The sequence below is a fragment of the Myodes glareolus genome, chromosome 2, assembly GCF_982192425.1.
Source record: "Myodes glareolus chromosome 2, mMyoGla1.1, whole genome shotgun sequence".
NCBI lineage: Eukaryota > Metazoa > Chordata > Mammalia > Rodentia > Cricetidae > Myodes > Myodes glareolus.
In genome coordinates, this window is record NC_142027.1 from 49,191,761 (window position 1) to 49,216,647 (window position 24,887).

A 24,887-nucleotide genomic window follows, 5' to 3' on the forward strand; every position below is an offset into this window, starting at 1 on the left:
ACAAATAGTTTAACTTGCTTCAGCAGCATTTTAGCCTTTGAAAAAACTTGCTTTTCTAATCCCAAAGATCTCCAGGAAGCCTCTTTTAATTTTACCATTTTTATGTGTTACATTAAAAAGAGAAAGTCAATATAGACAATAAAGTCATATATTATTCATGCATCAAAGTTGAAAGACACTTCAAAATGAAGGGAAGTGTGCTCCTCCATTCACTAATGTGCCTGATGAAAGGAGCTGAGCTATGTGCTGCTCTGTGAATCAGGGTTAGACAGTGAATATAATGAAGCATGAATCAAAAATGTTGTCTTTGGGGATTGTATATGCTAGTAGTTTCCAGAATGGGGTGTTGCTCATTGGAGAAAGAGTGGTAAAGGAAAGAAAAACTTGGTAGAGTTTACCATCATTTCTCTTGAGTCACTTCTCTTGAACTTGCTTAAAGTTGAACGTTCTTAAAGAATCCCACACATTTAGGAAAATGGAAGCCTTCATAGTTTTTTCTGCATTCTGTGACTCACGACTACCATTCTCTCGGCACATCATTCTTTTCCCTGTATATTAAACCCAGAGCCTTGTACATGCTAGACATGCTAGGCACGTGCTCTGTCAGTGAGCTGTACCGTTAACTCCATGACTACCATACTTAAATGAAAGGATCAAAGTCACATTAAAAGATCAGTAATATGTAAAATATCTCTGTATGCATTTGCACGGTATAATGGTAGACATAAATGACAAAGCTACAAAAGAGATTTGTGTGACCAAGTTCACCGTGGTCATTCAAGTTCTACATCAACCTGACTTTCCTGTCCTTGCTGAAAAAGGATTCTGGGAGCAGTTCTTGCCTTTGATGGGTTTCATTCATTTCCTCGAAAGGGTGAGAATAGTATGTCTGTGCTTTCCTTCTGTTGGTGAGCAAACACCAGGAGCATATGCAGCAGCGGCTGCTCGCGTGCCCATCCAGGCAGTCTGGTTGCAGAGTTGCTGGAGGGATGGCGGTGTTCCCAGCTGCCGTCGCCCACATGGAGCTCTAATGGCCCTGTTCCTTGGCTCTTCTCCAGGTCCCTCCACAGCCCTACATTACTGAAATTAGGTTGAGTGGATTTCCGAGTAAAACATTACCTCTTGGGGCCTGCCCAGCTCTCCCCAGCCTTGTCAACATTGATTAAACAGAATCTGCTATCATCCTGGGGCCATGCCCACAATTACTCTACCAATCACCACTGGGCTGGGGTGCACTTCCCTCTCCCCTTTTATTTTCATCTTTCTTGAATATTAAGCACCATCGTTACCTCCAAAGCTCTAAGGAAAGTAATAAGCAGTACTTAGCAGCTTACTCACAAACAGCCCTTTTCTGACTCACATGGTCTTTCTCTGGAGCTGGACCCCAAATGTCAATCTGGAGTCTCGACTGGCTTTTGATTCACACGTAGACCCATATCTTCCTTTGTTGTCATTGTTTCATATTTTAAATTATATTAAAATGCCAAGCCTGTACACATATTTTTTAATATCAGGATAATGTTTTAAATTACACCTTCACCCTTGCCCCTTGCTTTCTGAGTCTTTGAAAGAGAAAATAATCCATTAAGCACTTACTTTTTTTTTAAGAGTAACAAATAAGAATTTAATTAAGAAGAAATGTCAAAAGCAGCTGCAATGGGGTTTTAGTGATACCCCAAACATACCATCCACATGTTCTCTACTACCCTACAAGTTGTGGGACTAAGCAACTCTATCATTTACCTTGACTCTTTTAACAACTAGTCATATGAGTTGAAACAAATTAGATTTTTTCCTTTGCTTTAGTTTCCTAATCTAGAAATAGTAATATGGACAATTGTACCTGTCCCATTTCACTGAAAGTTACATAGAAGTTGCGAGAAGATATTTTAGAATACTTCACAAAACATAAAGGGTTCTACGTTTAGTCTGTTCAGTATTTAACCAACTAGGGATTTAAGATTTCCTTGACTTTAGTATAACTTATGGATTTTGTAATTCTCATTCTAAGACAGAAAAAAAATTTCCCAAAGAAAGAAAAATAACACTTTTTCTCTTTACTTTTCTAGATATAATGATACCCCTCACAATACTTCTATATCTCTGGCTAAAGAGGATATTGTGTTATGAAGAGCTAAACACACAAAAAAGCAGACACTTATACAAGGAAGATTACTAAGATTATCAAGAGAAGTCATTGCTGTAGGAACTGGTAGGGAATACAGTCTTTCTAGTATGCAAAAGAAAAGCTGGTATTTTTATTTAAAAGGAAAGTAGATCCAAAAATTAAAGAAAAAAGTCAAAGAAGGGTAGGTCAACTTGCTTTATGAACTTCTTAAATTTACCTATGCAGTCAGCCTACACAATCAGCAGAAATGAATAGCCAACTCCTCCCATTACTGGCAAGCAGAAAAAGCAACACTTAAAACTTACATGACTAGGCTAGTAGCTGTCAGGTATTTTCTGGCACAAGATGCAATAAATATATAAAATTAAATGATTTTAATTGAGTTGTGTGTGTGTGTGCTCGTGTGTGTGTGGGGGGGGTGCTGGGGATAGAAACCCAGGACCAGGCAAGCTCTCTATAGCTTAGGTACATTCCTAGTCTGGCTACTTCATTTCTTACTGTGATTAAAATGAAAAAGTCAACTTCAAAGAGCAAAAACTGAAACGCCACACTTGATAGCATTTTCACAGTAGCATAACCATAAGGTTCACTTATTCCTGCATCTGTCCTCCCAGATCAATTACACACTGAACTGGCAGTCACATATAGTTCTACAAAGGTGTTAGCTCTTTAATATGCCAGAGTGACCTGGCAGTTGGCTCTCGTTCTAAGGCATCAGTTCTCTCAGCATATGAGAGGGCAGGAAGAATGTGGAGTCAGCATACACATAAGCATTCATGGCTCCAAGGGGCACAGGAATTCTGTGAAATGTGACATCAGGGACAGAAAGGTAACTTTGATATTGAGTGTCACCCAGTGGCAATTATACACTTCAGTCTCTGGACTTTGGTTTAATTCCTTTTGTTCCCCTGTAGACTTCTCTGTATTTCTAAAGGTTACAACTCTCATCTGACAAGACTGGTGGACATGTTCAAGCTTCCTCAGACACTTCTAAAAGCCTAAGTAAGTTCCATGTTTGGTCTCTCAGCATAGCAGATTCTATTCAATTTGCTGCAAACAGACTGCAAGTGATCATTGTAATAGTGGCCCAGTTTGTCTTACAACCTTAAAATTTGTTTTTAAAAATAAAATAACAGGAGACTAACACATGCATTAATACACACTCACTTACATACAACACTTTAATATTCTTTTGAGAATGAATAAACCACATATCTGGTTTTGATTTTGTAAAATGCTTACCATAGCATAGAAAGAGAAAAAACCCTTCTCAATGTTACTTTATCCCTCATTTGCAATTCAAATGTACTCTGCACCTTTGCATCCTTACCGTGCCTGTCCAGGGCTTCTGTGCATTGTAACCGATGCTATTTGTGATCTGTGCAGATCTTACCTTACCAGGACTCTCATCTCCCAGTTGCTGCAGGTTTGGCTGGTAGCAACCCACACCTGCCTTCTTGACCTAGAGATGCAAAGTGGGGCCACCTCTATCTCAGGTACCATAGGGGTCATATCTTTCTGATACCCTACTTTTGTGCTGTGGTGCAGTCTCTGCTTCAGAGTTCTTTTGAGGGATGAGACAAGACCACACTTTTCAAATCTCATCTTTGCCCATCTTTTACCCTACTTTCATTTCCCTATGTCCTATTTCCTTACTTCAAGTGTGCCTCTAATACTTTAGTTATACAAGAATTCTCTTCTCAGGCACTGGTCCAAAGATACCCTTTTCACCAAGAATGGGTGTGATTGGAAGGTGGAGTAGCTGGTACTTTATTCCATGTGTAGAGAAAATACTAAAAGTCGAGTCATTTGAATTTATGCTCACCAATTCTCATGACCTAGCTCAACTATGTCTCCCTCTTCTAAAGTACTCTAGGAAGAGAATTAATCACTCTTTCTTTCATGTTGAAAATTCTTTTCATGTTGAAATTTCTTGCATTATATGGTGATTTGTGGTGTCATTTTTAGTCTTCAGTTGATCATAAACTAATGTCTTTTTTCCTGGGATATATTTAAACAAATTTATACTCCAGAAAAGCAAGATTCTTTTATCTGACGAGCTGATGAATCTCAATACTTAAAACATGCCTAAAGATTAACATGCATCTGTATTGTTTCCAAAGTCCTAGCATTATGCTTAATATCTATGCTCACAAAATACTGCAAATGATAAAAATAAAAAATTCACGAATTTTTTAAATGTAAATAAAACTTTAATACCATCAAGCAGAAAAAAGGTGTACCTATAATTGATATGGGATTACTCTCTGTATGATGTGAATATGTTTTATTACCATTGGTTAATAAAGAATATGCTTTGGACCTATGGCAGTGCAGAATAGAAAAAGGCAGGAGTTCCAAGCAGAGACTGAGGAGAAAAGAAGGTGGAATCAGAGAGACACCATGTAGCTACCAAAGGAGAAAGTTGCCTATCCCGAACCTTACCGTTAAAACACGAACCTTGCATTAAAATACAAAATAATAAGAATGGGTTGATTTAAGATGTAAGAGTTAGTTAATAAGAAGCCTGAGCTAATAGACCAAACAGTGTTGCAATTAGTATAGTTCCTGTGTTATTATTTGGGTCTGAGTGGCCAGGAAGCAAACAAGCAGCCTCCACCTACATATAAAGTAACTCTAACTTTCAAATTGTGGTTACAAAATGAATCCCAATAAACTAGAGTTCATGGCTATGGGAGACATCCTCCATTTCCTTGCCAAGTCTAATTTTTATAATTATCAATTTCACTAAGTTATTAAAATATGCAGGAGAGTTTTTAAAAGATAGAATTTTAAGCATGACTATTCATAAATGGCCTAGAGTGTGGTTATGGGATAATCCTTGAACTGAACTACATTAATTCCCCCCATGATATTTCACTATAGCTTTGAGTAACTTACTTAACCTCTTGTAGCTTCATTTTCCTTATCTATAATAGGCAGTAATGTTGGCACCTCTCTCATGGGGCTGTTTTAAGAACTAAATATGTTGATTTCAGGTCCTTCACAATGCGATGCATGATTAAATCATGTGTGTTTTCTGAAAGAGAATATTTTCCAGTTTTTGCTATAGGCCAACTATTATATTTAGGAACTGGACACAAAATAACTCAATACGTACATTCCATGACTTCACATTTCCATAAATCAGGAATGATAAATTCACAGAAATGAAGAAAACCAAGCATTAAAAGAAGAAGAGGAAACCAACATACCAACACTTCCTGGCTCACATGGATGCCCAATAAATGAGCTGTCTTCTGCCCTTTCCTCACTACTGAAGGCTTACCCAATCTTGGAGAAACTTTCCTCAAGTATTCTAGCAAAAAGAAATAAACATCTGCCCTTTTGTTTATAGAGTAGAGAGAGGGGCGGAGGCAGGGAGGGAGGGAGAGGAAGAGGAGAGAGAGATAGAGAGAGAGAGAGAGAGAGAGAGAGAGAGAGAGAGAGAGAGAGAGAGAGGAAAATCTTTGAAAACCAAGTTTTGAAGCTGTGGCCAAGCTCCAGAAATGATTTCAAAGGTAAAGAAGGTAAAGATGGATCACTGGCTAAACTGGCAGGACAGCGAAATGAAAAGTCAGATGTTTGCAAGATAAGAATGAAGGCTACTGAGCAGAACTATCTGTACAAAGCTAATGACATCTCTGCTGAAGCTTTGACTTACACACCAGAAAAACATACTTCCCACCTAAACTTCATATCGACTGATTTAAAATGAAATAGCCTTATCCTGGGGGTTAGCTCTGTTCACAGAAAACAGGAGCACTCACATTAAATGAGCAAGATCCTAACTTTCATTTGTCCCTAGGTGTGTAGTGAATTTTACACAGAATGGACAAGGTATTTTGAGAATGGTGATTTTTCTAAATGTCAGGTTCTCATAGAAAATGTTAAGAAAAAAATCCTTCCTTCAGTCATATTAATAGAATTCTATACTTTAATAATTCATTGTTTAAACTTTAAACCAAAAAAAATAAACTTTAAAAATAATCATATAGAGTGAGACTTTCCAGCTTTATTACAAGAAAGACTTTTAATTTCTAGGAAGTCTTTTGGCCATCTGTGGAGGGGCACGTGCTGAGGAAGGGATTCCCAGGGAGGACTTCTCTGACGCGGCCTTTCCTCTTTCTCACTCATACACTGTACTCTTTACCCTCCCAAGTAAGAAATCCTGCCACAGCCTGCACATAAGTTGTCAGGCTTGGGGAGGAAGTGGATGTCTTCTCAAATGACTTCCAAAGCCAACAAGGCCGTACTTCCTTAGGAACTTTTATCAAACATGACAGAAGTTGGCACTTCACTTTCTCCTCCTCAACCTGAGAAATGTTTTCTACAGTTCTCCCTGACACACTTTGAAGGAAGTTGCAAACAGAAAAAAAGAAAAAAAGTCAGATATCATACCCTGCCCATCATAACAAATTGTTTTCTCAAACTGTGGGCCAGGTAAGGCCTACTTTCTTCCATCAACAAGAATAAAGCTGCACACAGAACCACCCAGAGCTGATGTATTTGTATTACTTATTAGGCTTAATACGTAGGAGAAATTTAACAGGATGATCAAGCTTATTGGCCATTTTTATCAATATACTTTCTTGGTCTTCCTTTATCAGAAGTTTTCTTTTATTGAATTATATATAAGGTTTGTATGGCATTTCAAAGAGCCACCCCAGACCTTAGCTAATGATTTGTGTCTTTGTTTGTTTCTTTCCTTTATTTTTTGGGATAGTAAGAATGTCTGAAAAGTCATAAGGAATCATACCATTAACTACCTACTGAAAAAAAACTATAAGATAAGTAAATCTGTGTATAAATACACATAAATAGTTTAAATGAAATTTTCCCATCTGGGCTGACAATGATCCCTCCAAGAATCAAAGATCATCTATTCTAAATAAACCTCCAACACCGGGTATGGAAAACCCCTTTTAAATGGTTACCCAAGAGATTCCCCAACATGACAGGCTATTGACCTTGGTTGACTCCCAGAAGTGGAAGATTAGTCCCTATTACTGAAGACACCAAGCACTTCAAAGGAGGACCCAGAGGCCCTTGAGCTGACCAGAGGGCCTCCTCCTCTGATTTGTTTCTTGAGTCTGACTTAGAGAAAATTAATGAGCTATCTTCCAGGTTGTAATGATTTCTACTTTAAAAAGCCTACATTGATCCACAATAATGTTTTCAAATATATTGAGTTACCATGGCTCACTGCAAAGCGGATAGTTCCAACATTCATCTTCAAAACCAAAAAAAAAAAAAAAAAAAAAAAAAAAAAAAAAAAAAAAAAAAAAAAAACCTCAGGGTTTTTGAAATCCTACAATTTGATATCAGACTGTAAGATCTGGTTATCTGATTCCGGGGCTGGCATTCAGAAACTAAAACTGGGCATGACTCCAGTTCTAAGAGAGTGACACCAGACATGCTACAGCTGCCTAAAAGCCTCTCCCGCTTGTGAACGAACACCCATTGTCTAGGTGAGCCGGAAACCTATGATAGCCGAGCACTGCAGCCACGGATCACACTCAGCGAGTTTCTTGCCATGACTTGCTGTGATGTGTTTGGGTAGAACTTGAGATTAGGCAGACAATTATTTATCCTTGTTGTGTAATTTTCCCTTATGGCTGTGTCTACACAGCACAAAGCAAACTAGAAACTTGGCAGTTGTCTTGCTAATTTTATCAATGCAAATGGCTGAACTACATAATTCAGGACAAAAAATCCTAAGTCTGTATATATTATCACAGACTTGGCTTGTGATGATTCATAAAATTACAGTAAATTGTTCATGTAATTAGGGAAGGCTGGGGGAGCCCTTTCGATGATCTCATCTCACTCCCGCCTTCTCTAAGAGGATAACGGAAGGCAGAGGTTCTGTGCTTTGGCTAAAGTGACATGATAAGTCCTTCCAAGAGACCATGGTGCTTTTCGCCATCTTCAGGGCTGCGTGGATTCTAATAACGGTTTTGTTTTGTGACTCTTCCCTGCAGTCCTAAATGTACTGCTTCTCTCTATTCCCGCCATCTTTCTCTTCCTCCATTTCTATTTTCCTTTGTGACACACAAGGCAATTCAATATAATTTCGTAAGAGCTATCAAAAGTAATCTTGGACTCTCTGGAGGCTCACAGAACCAGAGCTGAGAACTGCTGCTCTATAAAGTTTCCATGTTGTGTTCAGATTGTAAGAGATGAAGCAGAAATCCTACACAGAAAGGGCAAAAAATAGGGACCTCTAAATGTATTCATTAGGCCGAATAGTAACAACCGATTATGGCACATTTTGTAAATTCAATAATGAGTTACTGGGTAGTCAGAGACCAGAAGTTGCTAAAATTATTACAGATGCTGTCGTATCAATAAATCCATAAGAGATCATTTTTATGTCCTGCAAAGGAGGAAATGAAAGTGAATGCCTTTATCAACCACCCCCTCCAGATTCCAGTGGTCGCAGAACGTTAAAAAACCAACTGTGAAGGTTTAACCCAATTTTGAAGGTAATTTAAAAAACATTATTGTAACAAGCAAACCCCATAAAAGGCGTTTGTATTATAAGCTTACACGTGGGTAAATAGATGCAATCCCATCTCTTACTGGGACAATTCATTTTGTACTTTTCGTATGCTTTGGTTTCCTGGGGCTTGTCAAATTATGGTGCTGCCTTTGAGTAAAAGAATTGCTTTAGGAATCAATGGCATTCACTGGAACACAATCAGAACTATTGGAAAAGCAATATTAGTGTTGGTACGAATTTTTTTTCTCTTTTTGGTCAGAATCTCTAAGATTTTCTCTTATATGTAGTGGTAGAATGTTATGACTTTGGCTATTTGGGAACATTAGGAGAATAATCAGAAAATGATTAGAGATTCCTGTGGTCTGAATCGTATTCAGGATAGAATCATAGATCCATTATTTAAAGTGCAATTTGAAGGCAGTGCCACTGACTGTTCATGGCCTAATTCAATAGCTTTATATGAAAGGAAGAACAGTCTAAATATCACCCACTGCCTTTCTAACTTCCCCATCAGAAAAATAGGGGATCTGCTCACCCGTCATTAGTGACAATAATGGGTAGAAAAAGCAGGCTCAGAGTAACTCGGTGGAAATCAACTGTAGAGTTCTCACAACCCTAGTAACATCCCTATATCTCTATATCCCTACCTATTATAACCCTCAAATTTAACTAATAAGTTTTATCTTGTCATATTCTTGCTTAGAACACTAAGTTAAGCCTAGAATCTAAATCTAAACTTCCTTGTTCATCCAATAGTGTGAACACCATCTACTTTTCCATCCTCATTACATTTCATGTACTCCCTTATAGAGAATTCTTTTTTATGGCTCCTTCAAACTCAAACTTTTGACTCTTTTGGCACCTTTGTGTGGGGCATCTCTCTTTTGTAGGATGGCTTGCCTTTTCACTTATGTTTCTCAATTGAAAAGCCTTTCTCTGACCACCAAACCCAGAATATACCCTGCATCCTCCACAGACCCTGAAATTCAGCCATTTGTTCATTTCTTCTGTGCCACCAATTGCAATTTGTAGTTCTCTCTCTCTTTTTTTTTTAGCAGTTTTGTAGGCCTTGCACAAGGGGAGACAACCATGTCCGTGTTATTTACTGTTGCATGTTGTTTCAGACATGAAATATGTACTCAATAAATGTTGCTATAATTTAAAAAATAATAAAGTGCAATTTGAAAAGTCATCTTTCGAGCTGGGCACAGTGGCTCATGCTTGTAATCCCAGAACTAAAGAAGCTAAAAGACTGTCATGAGTTGAAGACCAGTCTGGGCTACAGAGTACAACTCTGTCAAACAAAGAAAGAAAAAGAAAACAAAAGTGAAGAAAGCCATGCCCCTCCGCCCCCCACCCATTTCTCTACCCAATGTTTACTCTCCGTTAAAGTCATTCTCTAGGGCATATTGTATATAGAAAGTGCCTCTTATATCTTCCTTTTTCCAAGTTCTTCTTTCAAAATTATTTGAAATTGATCAAGATATGTACCAACAACACCTTAGTGTTAAAAGAGGCCTTAGAGACCTTCCCATAACCCCAATCTGTTGCAGGTATCCACGGTGACACCTCCAGTAATGGACAGTCTCTACTTTGAGAACACTGATTGCAAGTTATCCTGATCTTCCATAGAAATCTACCATTGCATGCTTCATGCAGCCTGATTGCTGGAATAACATAGAACAAAAGAGTTAGCCATCTCTCTTTTATCCAGTGCCTTTCATAAATTCTAGGGTAACCTGTGTTGGTGATGTGCACTAACCTTTTTATTCCTTTTGTTCCAAGCAATGACCTTCACACAAGGAAACACTATCAACTGTATATCTTCTCTTCCTCTCCCTTATTTTTCTGTCTGTGCCCTCCTTGAATTCACCAAAACAAAACAGAACAATTACACTGCAAACCATAAACCTCAGTTACCCTTATTATCACGCTACCATTGTTTCAGACCTTTCTTTGACTTTTTGTTCCTTCTTTTGAATGTTAACTTTTATCTGAGATCTATGATGAAGAAAACAGCGATAGTTAAGAAACTCAGCCATTATTTTGCTTCCTGAGCACCCCCCTATCCTTTCGTACTCCAGGAAGCGGCTTTCCACAAAGAACCTCTTCATGTAATTTGCTGTTCTTACAATCAGGGCTCTCATAAGACTCCAGGATGTCACTCTTGTTTACCAGTAACAATGTCAGACATTGACCTTTCCCCCCCATGCCAAAACTACTGGCAAGACCATGCCAGACATGGAAGTCGTAAATCCGCTCTGTCTATAAAATGTTTAGCTGAGACTAGAATTGTTTGTCCTTTTGAAATGAGCTAGACACATGGAAAACAAATCTTCCTCAACCAAATGAAATTCCTCTATTCCAAAGCAACCCCAAATGTAAATCACATCACCAATGACCAGTCTGTTCCTACCAATCTATAGCCCTTTTAGAGCAAACCAAGATACTGTGATCATGGCGGTGGGATTATAATTGTTCTAAGTTACGGAAAACCATCTCTTAGTTTATTGGCACATTTTGGTTTTGACTTCTTACACAAGTTTTCTTTCACATCTTTAATTAAGAATAGGTTATGGGTTTATTTTTGGTCCTGTAGAGCCAGGTTTCCTTTTCTTGTCCCCTAATGTGACTATAACCCAAGACCCCGCTTCACATCATCTTTGCAGACTGTTTCAAAGACTCATGTCTCTGATGAGCTTAATGTGAACCCTTAAAAGCATGCTACCACCTTAACAATACTTTTACTTATATTTATTTATTTATTTATTGTGGACATGTACAAACATACTTTCTCACATGCCAAAACATGTAGGTAGGTGGAGATAGGAGGATTAATTAAAGGAGTCTGTTCTCTATCTCCCCTATGTGAGTTCTGAGGACCTAATTCAGGTCATCAGGTTTAGTGACAAGTGCCTGCTGCTGGGCCATCTCCTCAGCCCAAACATCATATTCATAATCTTTAAACAATCTTGTAAGTATATTGCTTTATTTATCACAAAACTTTATCTTTGTATCATACTAGCCAAATTCCAGATTCTGTTGCCAAATATGTTCCTATATAATTAACTCTCCTGCTAACTTCAGTTCTGTACCTTAAACTACACTGAACATCACCTGACCATTTTCTCTACGAATACAACCAGACTGGCCTTTATCAATTTCTCGGTAATTTATGTTAAAACTTTCTTTCACTATACATACCTATGTCTCTTCTTCTTAACCTGGCGCACCTCCACAACTGAGGCCATAAACATGAAATTAAAAAGCACCAATAGAATACTGATGAAGTTAATGCAAAAGCATATGACATTAAAAAGAAATAGAAATTGGCCACACAGCTACTGTTTGGGCATGAATCCAGGTAATGGGTGGAAGAGGGTAAACAATATATCTGAAGTCCGTGGTTATAGGAATAGTCTAACAGCAGTGGAGATTGCTGGAACACAGTAATTAGGAGGAGGCCAGTTCAGAGATATCAGAGCTAAATTATGGAAATTGATCAGTAAGCATAGAGCCTCTCTCTAATCAGGTGTTTAAGGATAGTATTTCTGGCTCTGTGAGTATGGATGACAATTAGGTCTGGGTTTGAGTCACAAATCAACTGGAATTTTAAAAAGAGATAAATAATACAGGGCCTGAAGTAATGCAAACTAACCAAATGTCTAGTTAGTAGAATAGTTTCCAAACTATCGGTCTGCACAAATTGATTCAATGTTGAGATAATTGTGAGAAGGGTTCTTTCAGCTCCCTTAACCTAGGAGTAAGAACATCCCAAAGCCAAGGACAGAACTCAGTTGAAACACATATGGTAACTTTATTGGAGAGACTTACATAGCCACAAGACAGTATGTCCAGCTGTCACTGCAGAGGCTAAATGAAAATGTACTGAAGTTGAAAATGACAATCTTGCTGTGACAGATTCAGATTCAGCTGTCTGTCTGATCCACACGCCTAAGTATCACTGCCAACTCCCACCCAAGGAGTACAAGGAAAGGCTCGCAAACTCACACTGTCCTGAGTGGTCAGAGCGATTTGTTTGAGATAGAAGTGGAAAACTTATAAAGGAAAAATCAATTTAGTGGCTTGTGTTTCCTCTGACCCTTTGTGTGTGAGTGTGTGGGGGGTGGTGGGAAGAGAGAGAAAAACTGAGAGGAAGAGAGAGGAAGTTCATGTTTCACAGTGTGGATATGAAGTCACGGGACAGCCTCAGCTGTCGGTTCCCGCGTTCCACTTGGTTCGAGACTGGGGGTCTCATTATTTGTCATCAATGCATGCACCAGACTGGAAGTTGCTGGAGTCTATTGATTCTGCACCCCAACCTCCATAGGAGCTCAACTATGACAAGACACACACTTCTATGACTAGCTTGATTCTGGAATCTGAACTCAGGTCTCCAATTTTTCTTTACCCACAGAGTCATTTTCCCAGCCCTAATTCTATTTTCTCCATTAGGGTTTGATAAGATTTTCAAAGATAACCTCTGAATTCAGTGAGGTACAGTAAAAAATAAACAAATAAATAAAGTAAAATAAAAATCACATATCACATTAAAAAAATCAAATGTTTGAGAAAAAATACTTTTTATTTAAGGGAACAAAGAAATTCTATGGAGCATCAACACTTCCTGTCCAAAGACTGCCAGAAGCTTATATGTAGTTAAATGTAACTGAGTTTATTGACAGTTTGTAACCATGAAAAAATGCACCTCAGGGAACCAGGAGACATCTCAAAAGAATCAGAAATGATTTATTTGAGTTTGTGTTTGGTGAGCTGGTGACGAACTGGGAAACAGAACACTATTCTGCATTGGAATAAGTCATGGATAGGTAATTTTATGACTGGGCACTTCAACAAATATCATCTAGAAAAACGTAATTGTTTATATAGTCAGACTAAGGCTATAACTGGCCATTTTGTAGTTTGGACAATGTTTAATCTTAGACTATGTTCAGATATGATCTTAGCTGTCTTATATAAAGTGCCTTTGCCTAATTTTTGTGCTCTGTAAAATGTTTATGTACACAGGAGAATGCTTAAAATTACCTATAAGAACCAGACCAGATCCTGGTTGTTAAGGACAGCTTTTCTCTTCCTCAAGAGAAATAAGGAAGGTTTCAACCTGACTTTTATAGATATGAGGTGTCACTTAAAGCCCTTTCTTGTATTTTCCTAAAATACCAAAGACATGCAATTCCCCTGAGCCACATAGAAAGAGAAATTATATTGATCACCTGGTACCAGTGAAAAATTCTGCTTTACCCCAGTGTATTAGCTGAAGTCTTACCCTGAAAATGCTTTTATTGGCTTTTAAAGATGCTTATGACTCCTGGTGGACTAGTGGCACTGTTTTCTAATTTAAAATATTTTAATTAAATAAAATCCTTCGTGGGGGGGAAAAAAAAGAGCAGGCGCGATCAGAGCCTGTCAACTCAGTTGTTCTCTTCCTGAACTGATATGACAAGACAGTACATTTGGGTTTCTCACCCGCTTTCTCCACCCCCTCTCTCTTAATGGTCTGTCAAAAGGAAACTTCATCCAGCGTTGGCACTAATGCCTGTTGTAAATAAAAGGGAAATGGGAGGAAAGAGGAGGAGGGAAGAGAGGAGGGGGTGTGTTAGAATCTAGATTTGCAGTTCAATTGCAAAGCTTCTCTTTTAGTGTCTAGACACCAGCTGCCTGGTTGCCATGGGAACCCACTAACTTTGGCTGATGGGCTGAGTAGCAATGATTCTCTGGAGATCTAGTGGGAGGTTGGTAGTGGGGGGAAACAGAGGAAGGTTGGGATGGATGGCACAGAAGGTGTTAGAATAACATGGGTCTCAATAAGGCAAAACAAAGGTGTTTTGTGAAAGGGTAGCATTAACCCTGTTACAGTTGCTCTCCAACACCTTACTCATGGTGACAAGCTATAAATCTACTGTACCCAGCAGGTGTCAGGACACAGGTTGCTAGAGATGAACAGCTGAGCCAGAATGATTATATTCCCATCAACCTCCTGCCAGTGCCAAAGTACTTCTTCAGTGAGCCAACGCTTCGCGCAGTAAACAGACTCAACGGAAAATCGCCAACCCAAGACTTGAGAGGAGGAAAATCCCAAGAATGGCCACCATGTTTCCAAGTAAACACCAGTAAATGTTAATTACTCTTCTCTCATCTCTTTCCCTGCTTTGTGCTCATCTCACCTCCCATTTTATATGGAAGGGTTGGTCAGTAATTTTCGTAAAAGAGGGTGATGGTGGCTACACTGAGAATTGAGTAAGGAATGATATTTTATCAGTTTAGGTCAAAATCATTAAGCACACAACTGTATTTGGTTCCCTTATTCAAATATAGTCTCCCGTCCTTGGAATTCTCAGTCCACCCATTCTGCCTTATGGTCAATTCCTGGCATCCTGGTCCTTTCTGACTACAACTTCCTTTTGGATTGGAAATTCAGGTTGCACTGACACTCGCACCCTTTAGCTCTCCCATCACCCATTCTGTTCCCAATTTTCTCCCTAGTGACATCCTCCCACTTCACTTTCTAAACGCAACCACACATAAATGCTTCCACAGTCCTTTCTCATCAAAGTTCACCTGCAGTTACACACACTAGGTTTATTGTTGCTCTCGGCAGAAGAGCCACTGAGTTTACTGGCATCTTTTTAGGTCACAACTGTTTTTCAAATGGACATGAACTTAATCCTTAGATTATGATTAGTTCTTATGCTTTGAATCTGAAATATCCCTCATAGGTTCATATCTTGAATAGTTGTTTTCCCAGATGGTAATACTATTTCAGGAGGCTACAGAATCTTCCAGAGGTGGGGCCTTGTTTTGACTGTCAGATCAGGGCTGGCCTGTAGTACCTGTTCCACTCTCTCTGTTTACTGGCCCATGTGATATGAATAGCCTTGACCATCTGTTCCTGTTGCCATGAATGGGGCTGCTCTGCATACTTCCTGTGCCATTATGGATTGAAACTGTCTGAATCGTGAGCTCAAATCATTCTTACAATTGCTAAGACATCACTGGAAACTAAGAGTAACTGGAATACATATGTGTACATGTGTGTGCATGTGTGTGGACATGCTTATAAGTTGCTATATGTATAATTGCATGCTGCTTTCATTCAAATACACACACGCACACGTGTGTGCGTGTGTGTGTGTGTGTGTGTGTGTATTCCATAGATTTTCATACAGTGGATCCATTAAAGAAATATTTAAATCATATTGAGATATAATTAGCATGTAAGAAGATCCAGCATACTAAAACATCACCACCGTTGGATAAATGTTGAGCTAATAATAATTTGTGACAGAAAATTTTAATCCACTGAAACTACTTTGAAACTTCCATGACTTTGATTTGCTTATTCAACGAGAGAAAGACAGTTCATTTCTATGCAAACATGAGTTTTACCGCCTATTTTAAGTCAGAGTAGAATTCCCAGTGGTTGGGATAAAATCATACCCATGTATTATTTCATTTTCTCGTTGTGACTACATACCTGACAAGAAGCAACACAGGGAAGAAAGAATTTGTTCTGGCTTACAGTTGAAATCATACAGTCCACCACAGTGAAGAAGGAATGGTAGCAAGAGTGTGAGGGGCTTTGGTCACCTTGTGTCCATAATCAGGAAACAGAAAGGGAAGAGCCGGTGGTGATGGGCTATAAAATCTTAATTCCCATCCATCTGGCCCACTTCTAGAAAAACTCCACTTCCTAGAGATTCCAGCAGCTTCAGATCAACTGTTCAAATGCATGAGCTGTCAGGGACATTTTACATTCATACCAAAACATTGGTTAAAATTCTTCTCTGCCCTTTATATATTGTTTGCCTTAGGAGAATAAGACAATGTGCCTCACCCATGACTGGTCTCCCACACAGAGAGAGACTTTGAAACAAGGTCAAAGCATCAAGTGCCTTGGTGCCATATTCTGTTGAGGGCTGTCAGTCATTAGGAGGATGTTATATATGAACGATATTAATTATCAGAGTCCTCAGAAGCAAAGGCAGATGAGGGCGAACTGTCCAGGTAAAGAGAAGTACCTTAGTGGTAATAAGGTATTAAAATGGAATATGTTTTCTTCACTACCTATGTGTTACCTTTCAGAACTGGTCTGGATACTTTGTTTTCCTTTGAGTGATCACAACCAAAGATGTGCCTGTCATATTGTCATGGAGGTCACTGAAGAAGTCACAGAATGAAAAAAAAATGCCGTCTATAATGTTACATGTTTTACTAGCTAGGGATATAGCAATCTACAAAACAATACTAAAAAAAAAGAACACCTTATCCTTATGGTGCTTTTATTGCAAATACATAATTAAAATATATAGCATATTATATAGCTTTTAGTGCAGTCCAACCCCATAGAGGACATCTATCATTCCATGAGCCCAGAAAACATTGTGGACAAAGAGGTGAAAAGTGTGCAAAAGCTGGAATATAGGAGTGTCATGAAATGTTGCTGCATTACACAGCCATTGCAGTCATGAACACAAAGTAGCAATGAATACCTACCTGGGCAAGACTGGGTAGTTCAGCTTTAATCATGAATAGAGGAGGTGCCCACGAGTCCATGTCCTTGACAACTATATCTTGCTCTACCACCTCTTCTTAGGACCCTGACTTCTGTATACCATAAAGACTCCCCCCATCACATGCTTCCAGCACTATCATGTTTTGCTTAGGTCTATGTGGCCAGAGAACTGTAGATGAAACCCTGAAACCATGATCTCTTCTCTCTAGATATGTTTTATTAGATGCTCTGGTTACAGCTATAAGAGTAACTAACACAGATGATCATCAAAGATATACATTAAAGAGAAAATTAGAGATCAGAGAACTAAGCTCTGAGGTGACCCAAGATTGAGAAGTCAGACAGAAGAGCAATGAGTCGGGCAAGACTAGGTAAAGAACCGTGTGCTGGTTGGATTTCATTAACTTTGACACAAACCAGAGATATTGACATCTAGGAGGAGAGAACCTCAATTGAGGAAATATCTGTCCAGACTGACCTGTAGGAAAATCTCTGTAGCATTTTCTTGAGTGCTGATTGATGGTGGAGGACCTAGCACAGCTAGTGCCACCCCTGAGCGGGCATAAGGTATGAGGAAGGTACCTGGATGAGCTTGGAGAATCCCAGTAAGCAATGCTCCTCTATGGTCTCTGATTTATCTCCAGCATCCAGGTCCTAGCTTGCAATCCCATTGTGTCATCCCTCGGTGATGGACTGTGATTTGTAAGGTGAACTAAATCCTCTCCTTCTCCAAGTGGCTTTTGGTCAGTTTAATTACCATAAAAGATAGAAAGCTAAACTATAATGGAAGAGAACTAATAAAACCATTTCAAATTTGCAGGAAGTGACCAGTTAACTACTAAATGCTGGGTCAAGAAGGTAAGAATTTAGAATTAACTATTGGGTTTCCCACTAGGGTACACATTTGTGATTTGGGACAAGGTGCTTCTAATGGAAGTTGGAAAGATAGGTGTGGTCATTAGGAATCAAGAGAAAAATAAAACAGAGTAACCTGGAGTCTGAGCATAGACAACACTCTTGTGGGAACATAAGGCTCAGGAGCTAGACTGTATTGTGCATCTGGAACATGCCACTTCCTAAATGTGTGACCTTAAGCATCTCATGTGACCGACCTGTCTACACCTAGACTTCCTCAGCTCTAAGCCTTATTAGAGAGGGTTGTTGTGGTATGTGAGGCACACACATAGCTAAGGGAAAAGTGAGACTGCCCCTTCATCCTTGAAAAGATAACTCTGCTATCGAGTTCTATTCTAAGCCCTAGAGTCCAAAACCATAGATATTATTTAGCAACTTTGGTGACAATACTGCCAAGGCTGGTCTATTCTCATAGTGCTTTATGACATCTAAGGATTGAGTCGCAGCAAGAGGGTGCTATATTCCACTCTTCCCTTTAATGTAATTTTCAGGTTTTTAAAAGGCAGTCTAGCATTTCTGAATAGTTTGAGTTTGAGGGGTTTTTTCCCTCAAATTTCTTTATTTTTGAAAGACCCCAAAAGATTTCTTTCCTGATTATGTTGAATTTTAGTGGCGGTTTGTGAAGAACTATTCAAAATGTTAAGGCAGACATTTCCACGTTCCAAAGTCAGTTCGTCTGGCATTCTGTCAAACAGAAGTCTTTATCAACTAACACTGCAGACTTACCATAAAAATTGACATTTGTATAATGCTCCTGAAGCATTTTCTGACTGTGATTACTCTATTTCTAACGCTGTATATGTTTTATTATATCAAAACCTTCCACAATTGGAAATCCAATAATGACATAGATAGCAATTATTAATCAAACATTAGAATAACCATTTCCTTAATCACATTGGATTACACAACTGTGTTGGTCCTTTTTATTTTAATCTGAGTTAAAAATAAAGGAAAATGAAAGTATTAGCATAAGGATTATGTAGAGGGAACAGACCAAGACCCTGATGCGGTCAGACTCACAACTCATGAAGCTTTCTGTTGCTCACTTTTTTTTGTCTAAGAAAAGGAAAAACACTAGCCCTCATCACAGAGTTGCTGAGGCTTCAACAAGATACTGTATATGCATAATTTAGCAGTTAAGGGTAGAACAAATCCATATGTAATTTCTTTTTTTCATCAGTGTTATATTTGCTCGCTCATTTCCCCCCTGCTTTTCTGATTTGTTTTGTTTTTGAGACAGGACTTCTCTGTGCAACCCTGACTGTCCTGGAGCTCATTCTGTAGACAAGGCTTGTCTCGAACTCAGAGATCCACCTGCCTCTGCCTCCCGAATGCTGGGATTAAAGTTGCTCACCACGAAGCCCAGTTTATATTTGCTCCGTCAGTGACTATACGTGAGGACCTAATAAGTAAATGCCAGACCAAAGACTGAGAAGCTCGAGCTGTCAGATATGCTTTAGATTGGTTTCACATTTTAATTAAGGCTTGGGGTAGTATTGGAAACAGAATTGCTTTTTGTGTGTGTGAGGAATCCTCAATTAATTACAGGAGTTCAATAGACATAAGGAGTGTGTACTATGTTTGTGTAGATTTACTACTACAGGAAGATGGCTGTTGGTGTGGAGCAGAAAAGGCAATCTCTGCCCTCCATTTCTGAGCTGCCTGCAACAACAGTAAACCCCTCGGGCTTCAGAAGATGCGCTCAAGCCTTCTGAGTGGCTGCACCCCCCAGAAGCGACAAGGGACAAATGGCTGCTGTCTCGCCACACCGCAGCTCCACTTTACTGCGCTCCCACCCTCTCGCCTGCCCACCAGGCACGCGCCAACAATGAGTTGCCTGCCTCCCTGGGAATCTCGGCTCCATTAATAAGCCCTGGAAGGCTGATAATTGGAGATTTGCGGAGCCTGCGGTCTTTCAATGAGATAGGTTGTTATGGAAACCGGAGGCGGACCGTCATGTACATATTATTGATCTTTTAAAATAAAAATAAAATGGAGCGTTAGAATGCATCGTTCCAGTTCATCCTCCCTCTTCCTCACTCAGTCCCCAACGTTTTCTTTTAGAAGTTTGTCACCAATTTGCACACATGACAATTCTCAGCTCCCGTCTCCCCTTTGCTTTCTTTCTCAGCACTCACCCCACCCCTTTCTTAATTACAGTGAATGATTTTTCACCTCTCTAGAAAAAGAATCAGCTGAGCAGGGACCTAAAGAACACCAAAGAGGACACTCTGAATCTAATTTAACAACAAGGCATTAATTCGATTATTTGAGACAAGAAAATCAGTCACGGATATCAATGTGCTTTCCTCGCCATTAAAAATATAATAATCGAACAGAAATTAAAAACGACTTTGGAACCCCGCCCTAGTTTATTTTGGTGGCAAGATGGTCACCACCCACGATGAATCAGGTACACTGCTCCGGAAAAGGAGCTCCCAGCACTCAGCTAAAGATAAAGCGGGGCCAATTTCTGATCTACTTTTAAAATTAGCTGACAACATACTTGCAGTAAAAATCCAATTACTCCTCTTAGTTAATGAATACAGGCATGATGCCAAAGCGTACCTGACTGGGAGGCCTGTAAATAGCCCTAAATGAATCCCGCCTGGAGGCTGCTGTGGCCCTGCATCACCAACAGTCCCTGAATTGAAAAGACCATTGTTTTCCTGGTGAACTTCCCACATCAACCCAGCAGAGGGCACCAGCGTAATACTGTTCAGAACCGTGAGGCCTGCAAACCAGCAGGGACTCCAAGCAAAGCCTACAGCCCTGAGATGGGGCAGGAAGGATTTACTGTGACAAGGCCCTGCTTTGAAGTGTTTCTAAAGTTAATTTTATTTTTCCAGCCCTTTGTAAGGTTGTCAAAAACTAAGTTTAGAAATATTGTTTACTGAGGCCATGTGAGTGGACGAACTAAAATGATTATTAAATTGTGAAATGCATTGCAAAAAAAAAGTGGGTTATGCCTTGCATCAACCTTATCTCTATAGGATTAGGTCTTACCTTATATCTAAGACCTTTAACTCTACAATATAGTAGGTCAGACAGTCATGCTGTTTTAACACAGTAAAAACATTTACCATTCTTTATTTCAAACCCCCAATCACTTTAGGACTGAGTATTTTAGGGTTCAAAATGCTCACCTTCCCCTCCCTGACACTACACCAATGTTCCCTAACTATGTTCATTTCTTTCACTCAGCTCTTACCCACCACCACTGTAATGGTAAATTATTTGTGTTTTAATAAACAAAGCTTTCCTGAAGATCAGTGTAAAACGGCCAGACTAGTTAGCCGAACAGACCAGGCAGTGATGGCACACACCTTTCGTCCCACTAGCCACACTAGATAGCCACACAGGCTAGGCAGAGGTGGTGCACGCCTTTAACCCCAGCACTAGAGTAGGAGACAGGTCTCAGTTCAGTCTCATTCTGAGGATTAGTGGAGGCAGGATAGCCATTTTCAGTCTGAGGTAGAGGTAAGAGTCAGTGGCTGTCTGCTTTTCTGATCTTCAGGCAAGCTTTATTTATTAAAATACGAATGAAATCTCACCACACACCTGGGCATCTGAACTCCTCCTCTGCAGTAAGACTGCAGTTTTCAGCCAAGCACACATTTTTGCGTTGTTCTTGACCAGTTCTAAACTAATGTCATTTGTTGCTGTTTGTTTTCATGCTTCTTTAAAAGGCCTTACTTTGCTCCCAGACAGAATGAACCTTGAATGACAGCAATTTCTCCCACTTCTATATGCCTGTATCCTTCGTCTTGCTGGAGCTCTGTGTAAACCCACTAGCAAGTGAAAACTATCTGAATGACATTGAGACGTGCTCCTTGGATAGCTTGTCTCCTCTACTGTTCCTAACTCATTATGTGACCGTTCAAGGTGCATCCTACATGGCACACCATCTTCTTTAAAATACACACATGCACAACCTGTTCTGTTCAAGTGCAGTGGGTTGAACATTTTTGAAAACTGGTCCCAGCTGAGTAACTGATGAAAGACTAGAATATCATCCGTATGCACACACAGTAAAACATGCTGCAAACAATTTCAGGAGATAAAAGGGCTCCCCTGAAACCCTCCACTCTGAGGTCAAGGTGATGTCTAACTTTTCCTCTATGTATAAGCCTATAAGATTAAAATCCAAGATTAAACCATTATACTGCTATCTACCTAGAAAGAGGATAAGCCATTCTCTCTAGATTTCCTGACTCTTTCTATCAAGTCCCTAGATTGCAGTTTCCGAGGGACCAATTACAGGAAGCCTAAATTAATCCTACCATCACTACCTGGTGGCCTTGGCTAACTTCCAGGCTCAATCATTACTGATAATGTAAGTACTTGGTAGTGTTGCTGAGCTACAAAGTAGGCCAAATAGGATAGCCCCTGAGTCCCAGAAGACATGGCAGATCATTGTCTTTCTAGCTGACCATAGTAAATTAAGTCATTGTCGTACATTAATTTCCTTTATAAATTCAGGGTGTTGGAGTAAAGGAAGAAAAAGCAAAATTTCCAATAACTTCAAATAAAAAAAAACAGAACAAAAAGAAGTCAGTTTCTATTAAACTCTTGCTATGTGTATAAATAATAAAACACATTGTAGATATATTTACATTTAATGCTGACTGGGTTCATCAATGAGACCATTTCACAATGATAAAACCTATACTGAACAATTGATGGAGCTCCTTGGGGACCATGTCTATGCTTCAGGTTCAAGTCCAAGACTCATGATTTTCCTCCTTTATCACAGCCAAAGAAGAGATTTACCTAACCCTGCAGCTGTTGCAATGCTCTGTCTACTGATGCAACAACTGTTGCATAATGTATTTTTCTTTTTTAAAATGAATCCTTTACATCATTCAAATACATCACTTTGTAAATGTCATCTACTGTTTACTGGATAAAATAACATCTTCTACTAACCTTTCCTTGAAATTAAACGTTTATTTGACAATTTTATACATGTGTTTTGTGCAAGCAAGTCACACTCATCCCCTAGATAAGGAAGTCTTTTCTTGTTTTCTCTATGAAAAGATGACAATCATTGTTTTCATTTTCTCTTAGATCTGCTTAGAGAATCTTCTCCATATGGTAAGAGAAGAAGATGATGAGAAATAATTATTTTATATATTATCAGAAGAAAGGACTAAATTCGGGTCTACTTGACATGCAGTTCTTCACATGTGGTACTTTATTAAATACAGGAACTGTATAGGGGTAGTGTTCAGATTTTGAGGCTATAGATAAAGAGTCTGGGGGTTGGACAAATTATTAAAGTCATGAAGATTGGTGCCTGGAATCAAACCCAAGCCTACCTGTGAAGTTCAAAGACTATTCCTTCATGAGTTGTCCAGGGTAAAGCTTGTTTCTAGAACTTGACTTTAAATCTGCAATATATTAAGTGGGAAAGCAGTTAATGTTTAAACTTGGGAGATATTGATGCTCACCTCGCCTCTTCTCTTCTTACCTGGAAGCAAATAGGTGGTGACTTTTGGTTGGGTGAGGTGGAATTGACTGGAATCAGATGCTAAAGAACTCAGACAATAGTGTGTGTGTGTGGGGGGGATGGTATTCAGAAATAGGTCATGTGAAGGAAACAGATGATTTGAAACACTTAAAGAAGTGGGTTGCAAGCCATATAGATACTAGGAAAAATGCAGTCTTTTTTTGTAAGTGGGGAGGACTTCAAATTTGAAAACTGAAAATATCCTTTCCTTTGCAAGTTATTTATGAAAAGAAATCTCTCCATGTAGGATATTAATCTATCAGTACATGTCTATTGAGAGCCTCCTATGTGTTGAGCTCTCAGTACTAGGATATTGAGAATTGTGGGAAAGGACAATGTCACCATATTTAAGGATTGAAAAGTCTAGTGATAGAGAAAGAAAACTCAGATATCAAAGAGAGATATCATCATGTTATGCTCAAGGGTGCTCTCGACAAACTAAACAGGTTTATGTGGTAGAACTGTGAGGCTGGCAGCTGTGCTCCTACTCAGACCAAAAGCTGGGGAAGTTCTCTCCCAGCAAATGACATTCAAACAGAGACTTAAATGGTAAGAGCCCACCCAGCCAAGAGAAAGCAAGTGCAAAGGTCTCCAATGAAAATAGACCAAACCATTAGAGATATTAAGAAAGAGAGTGTAACTAGAGGAAAGTAAGAAGGGGGCGGTGTCAAAAAACACACCATCAGAGAGACAAGCAGAAGTCAGCCCGCAGGAGGTCCTGTAGGCAAAAGTAATAATTTCAAATTCATTCCAGCTGCCGGCATAAGCATTGGAAGAGTTTCTGAAGGGTACGGATTTGGATGAGCATAAACATGGAGCTTTGGATGAGTGATCTTCAGAGTCATCTACTGGAAATTAAAAAAAAGTCTTTGGTGCGGGAGAATTGTCTATATTCTGTCAATCATATTTTAATAAAATGCTGATTGGCCAGGCAGGGAGTATAGGCAGGAAAACCAGACAGGAAGTAGAGGTGATGCAATGAGAACAGGAGAATTCTGGGAAGCAGGGAGGTTCCTCTGTCACTCCTGCGCAGACCACCGAAGAGGCAACATGTAAGCTGTCACATTGAGAAAGGTATTGAGCCCGTGTGGCTAACATAGATCAGAATAATGGGTTAAGATAAGTCATAAGAACTAATAAGTAGCCTGACCTAATGGGCCAATCAGCTTTATAACTTATAGAGTTCTCTGTGTGATTAATTTTCTTTGGGGCTTGCCGGTTGTGGGGTACTGGGCGGGACAGATACCCCAACAAGCCGGCCCTCATGCTACAAGTCTTGGGCCAGCAAGGT

At 39.3% G+C, this 24,887-nt stretch overlaps 1 protein-coding gene across 3 annotated transcripts in view; it reads right to left on the reverse strand.

Moving 5' to 3' along the window:
* The window catches only part of Gap43 (growth associated protein 43), a 92,117-nt gene that overhangs the window by 6,658 nt on the left and 60,572 nt on the right, over positions 1-24,887 (reverse strand). The window contains exon 3 of one of the 3 annotated variants that reach the window (XM_087900125.1): positions 23,406-23,477. The exons of the other annotated variants lie outside the window; for them this stretch is intronic. Within the exon in view, the coding sequence (XP_087756251.1) occupies positions 23,422-23,477 (56 nt within the window). The 3' untranslated portion in view covers positions 23,406-23,421. The remainder of the gene's footprint in view (positions 1-23,405; positions 23,478-24,887) is intronic. 3 annotated transcript variants of the gene reach the window in all.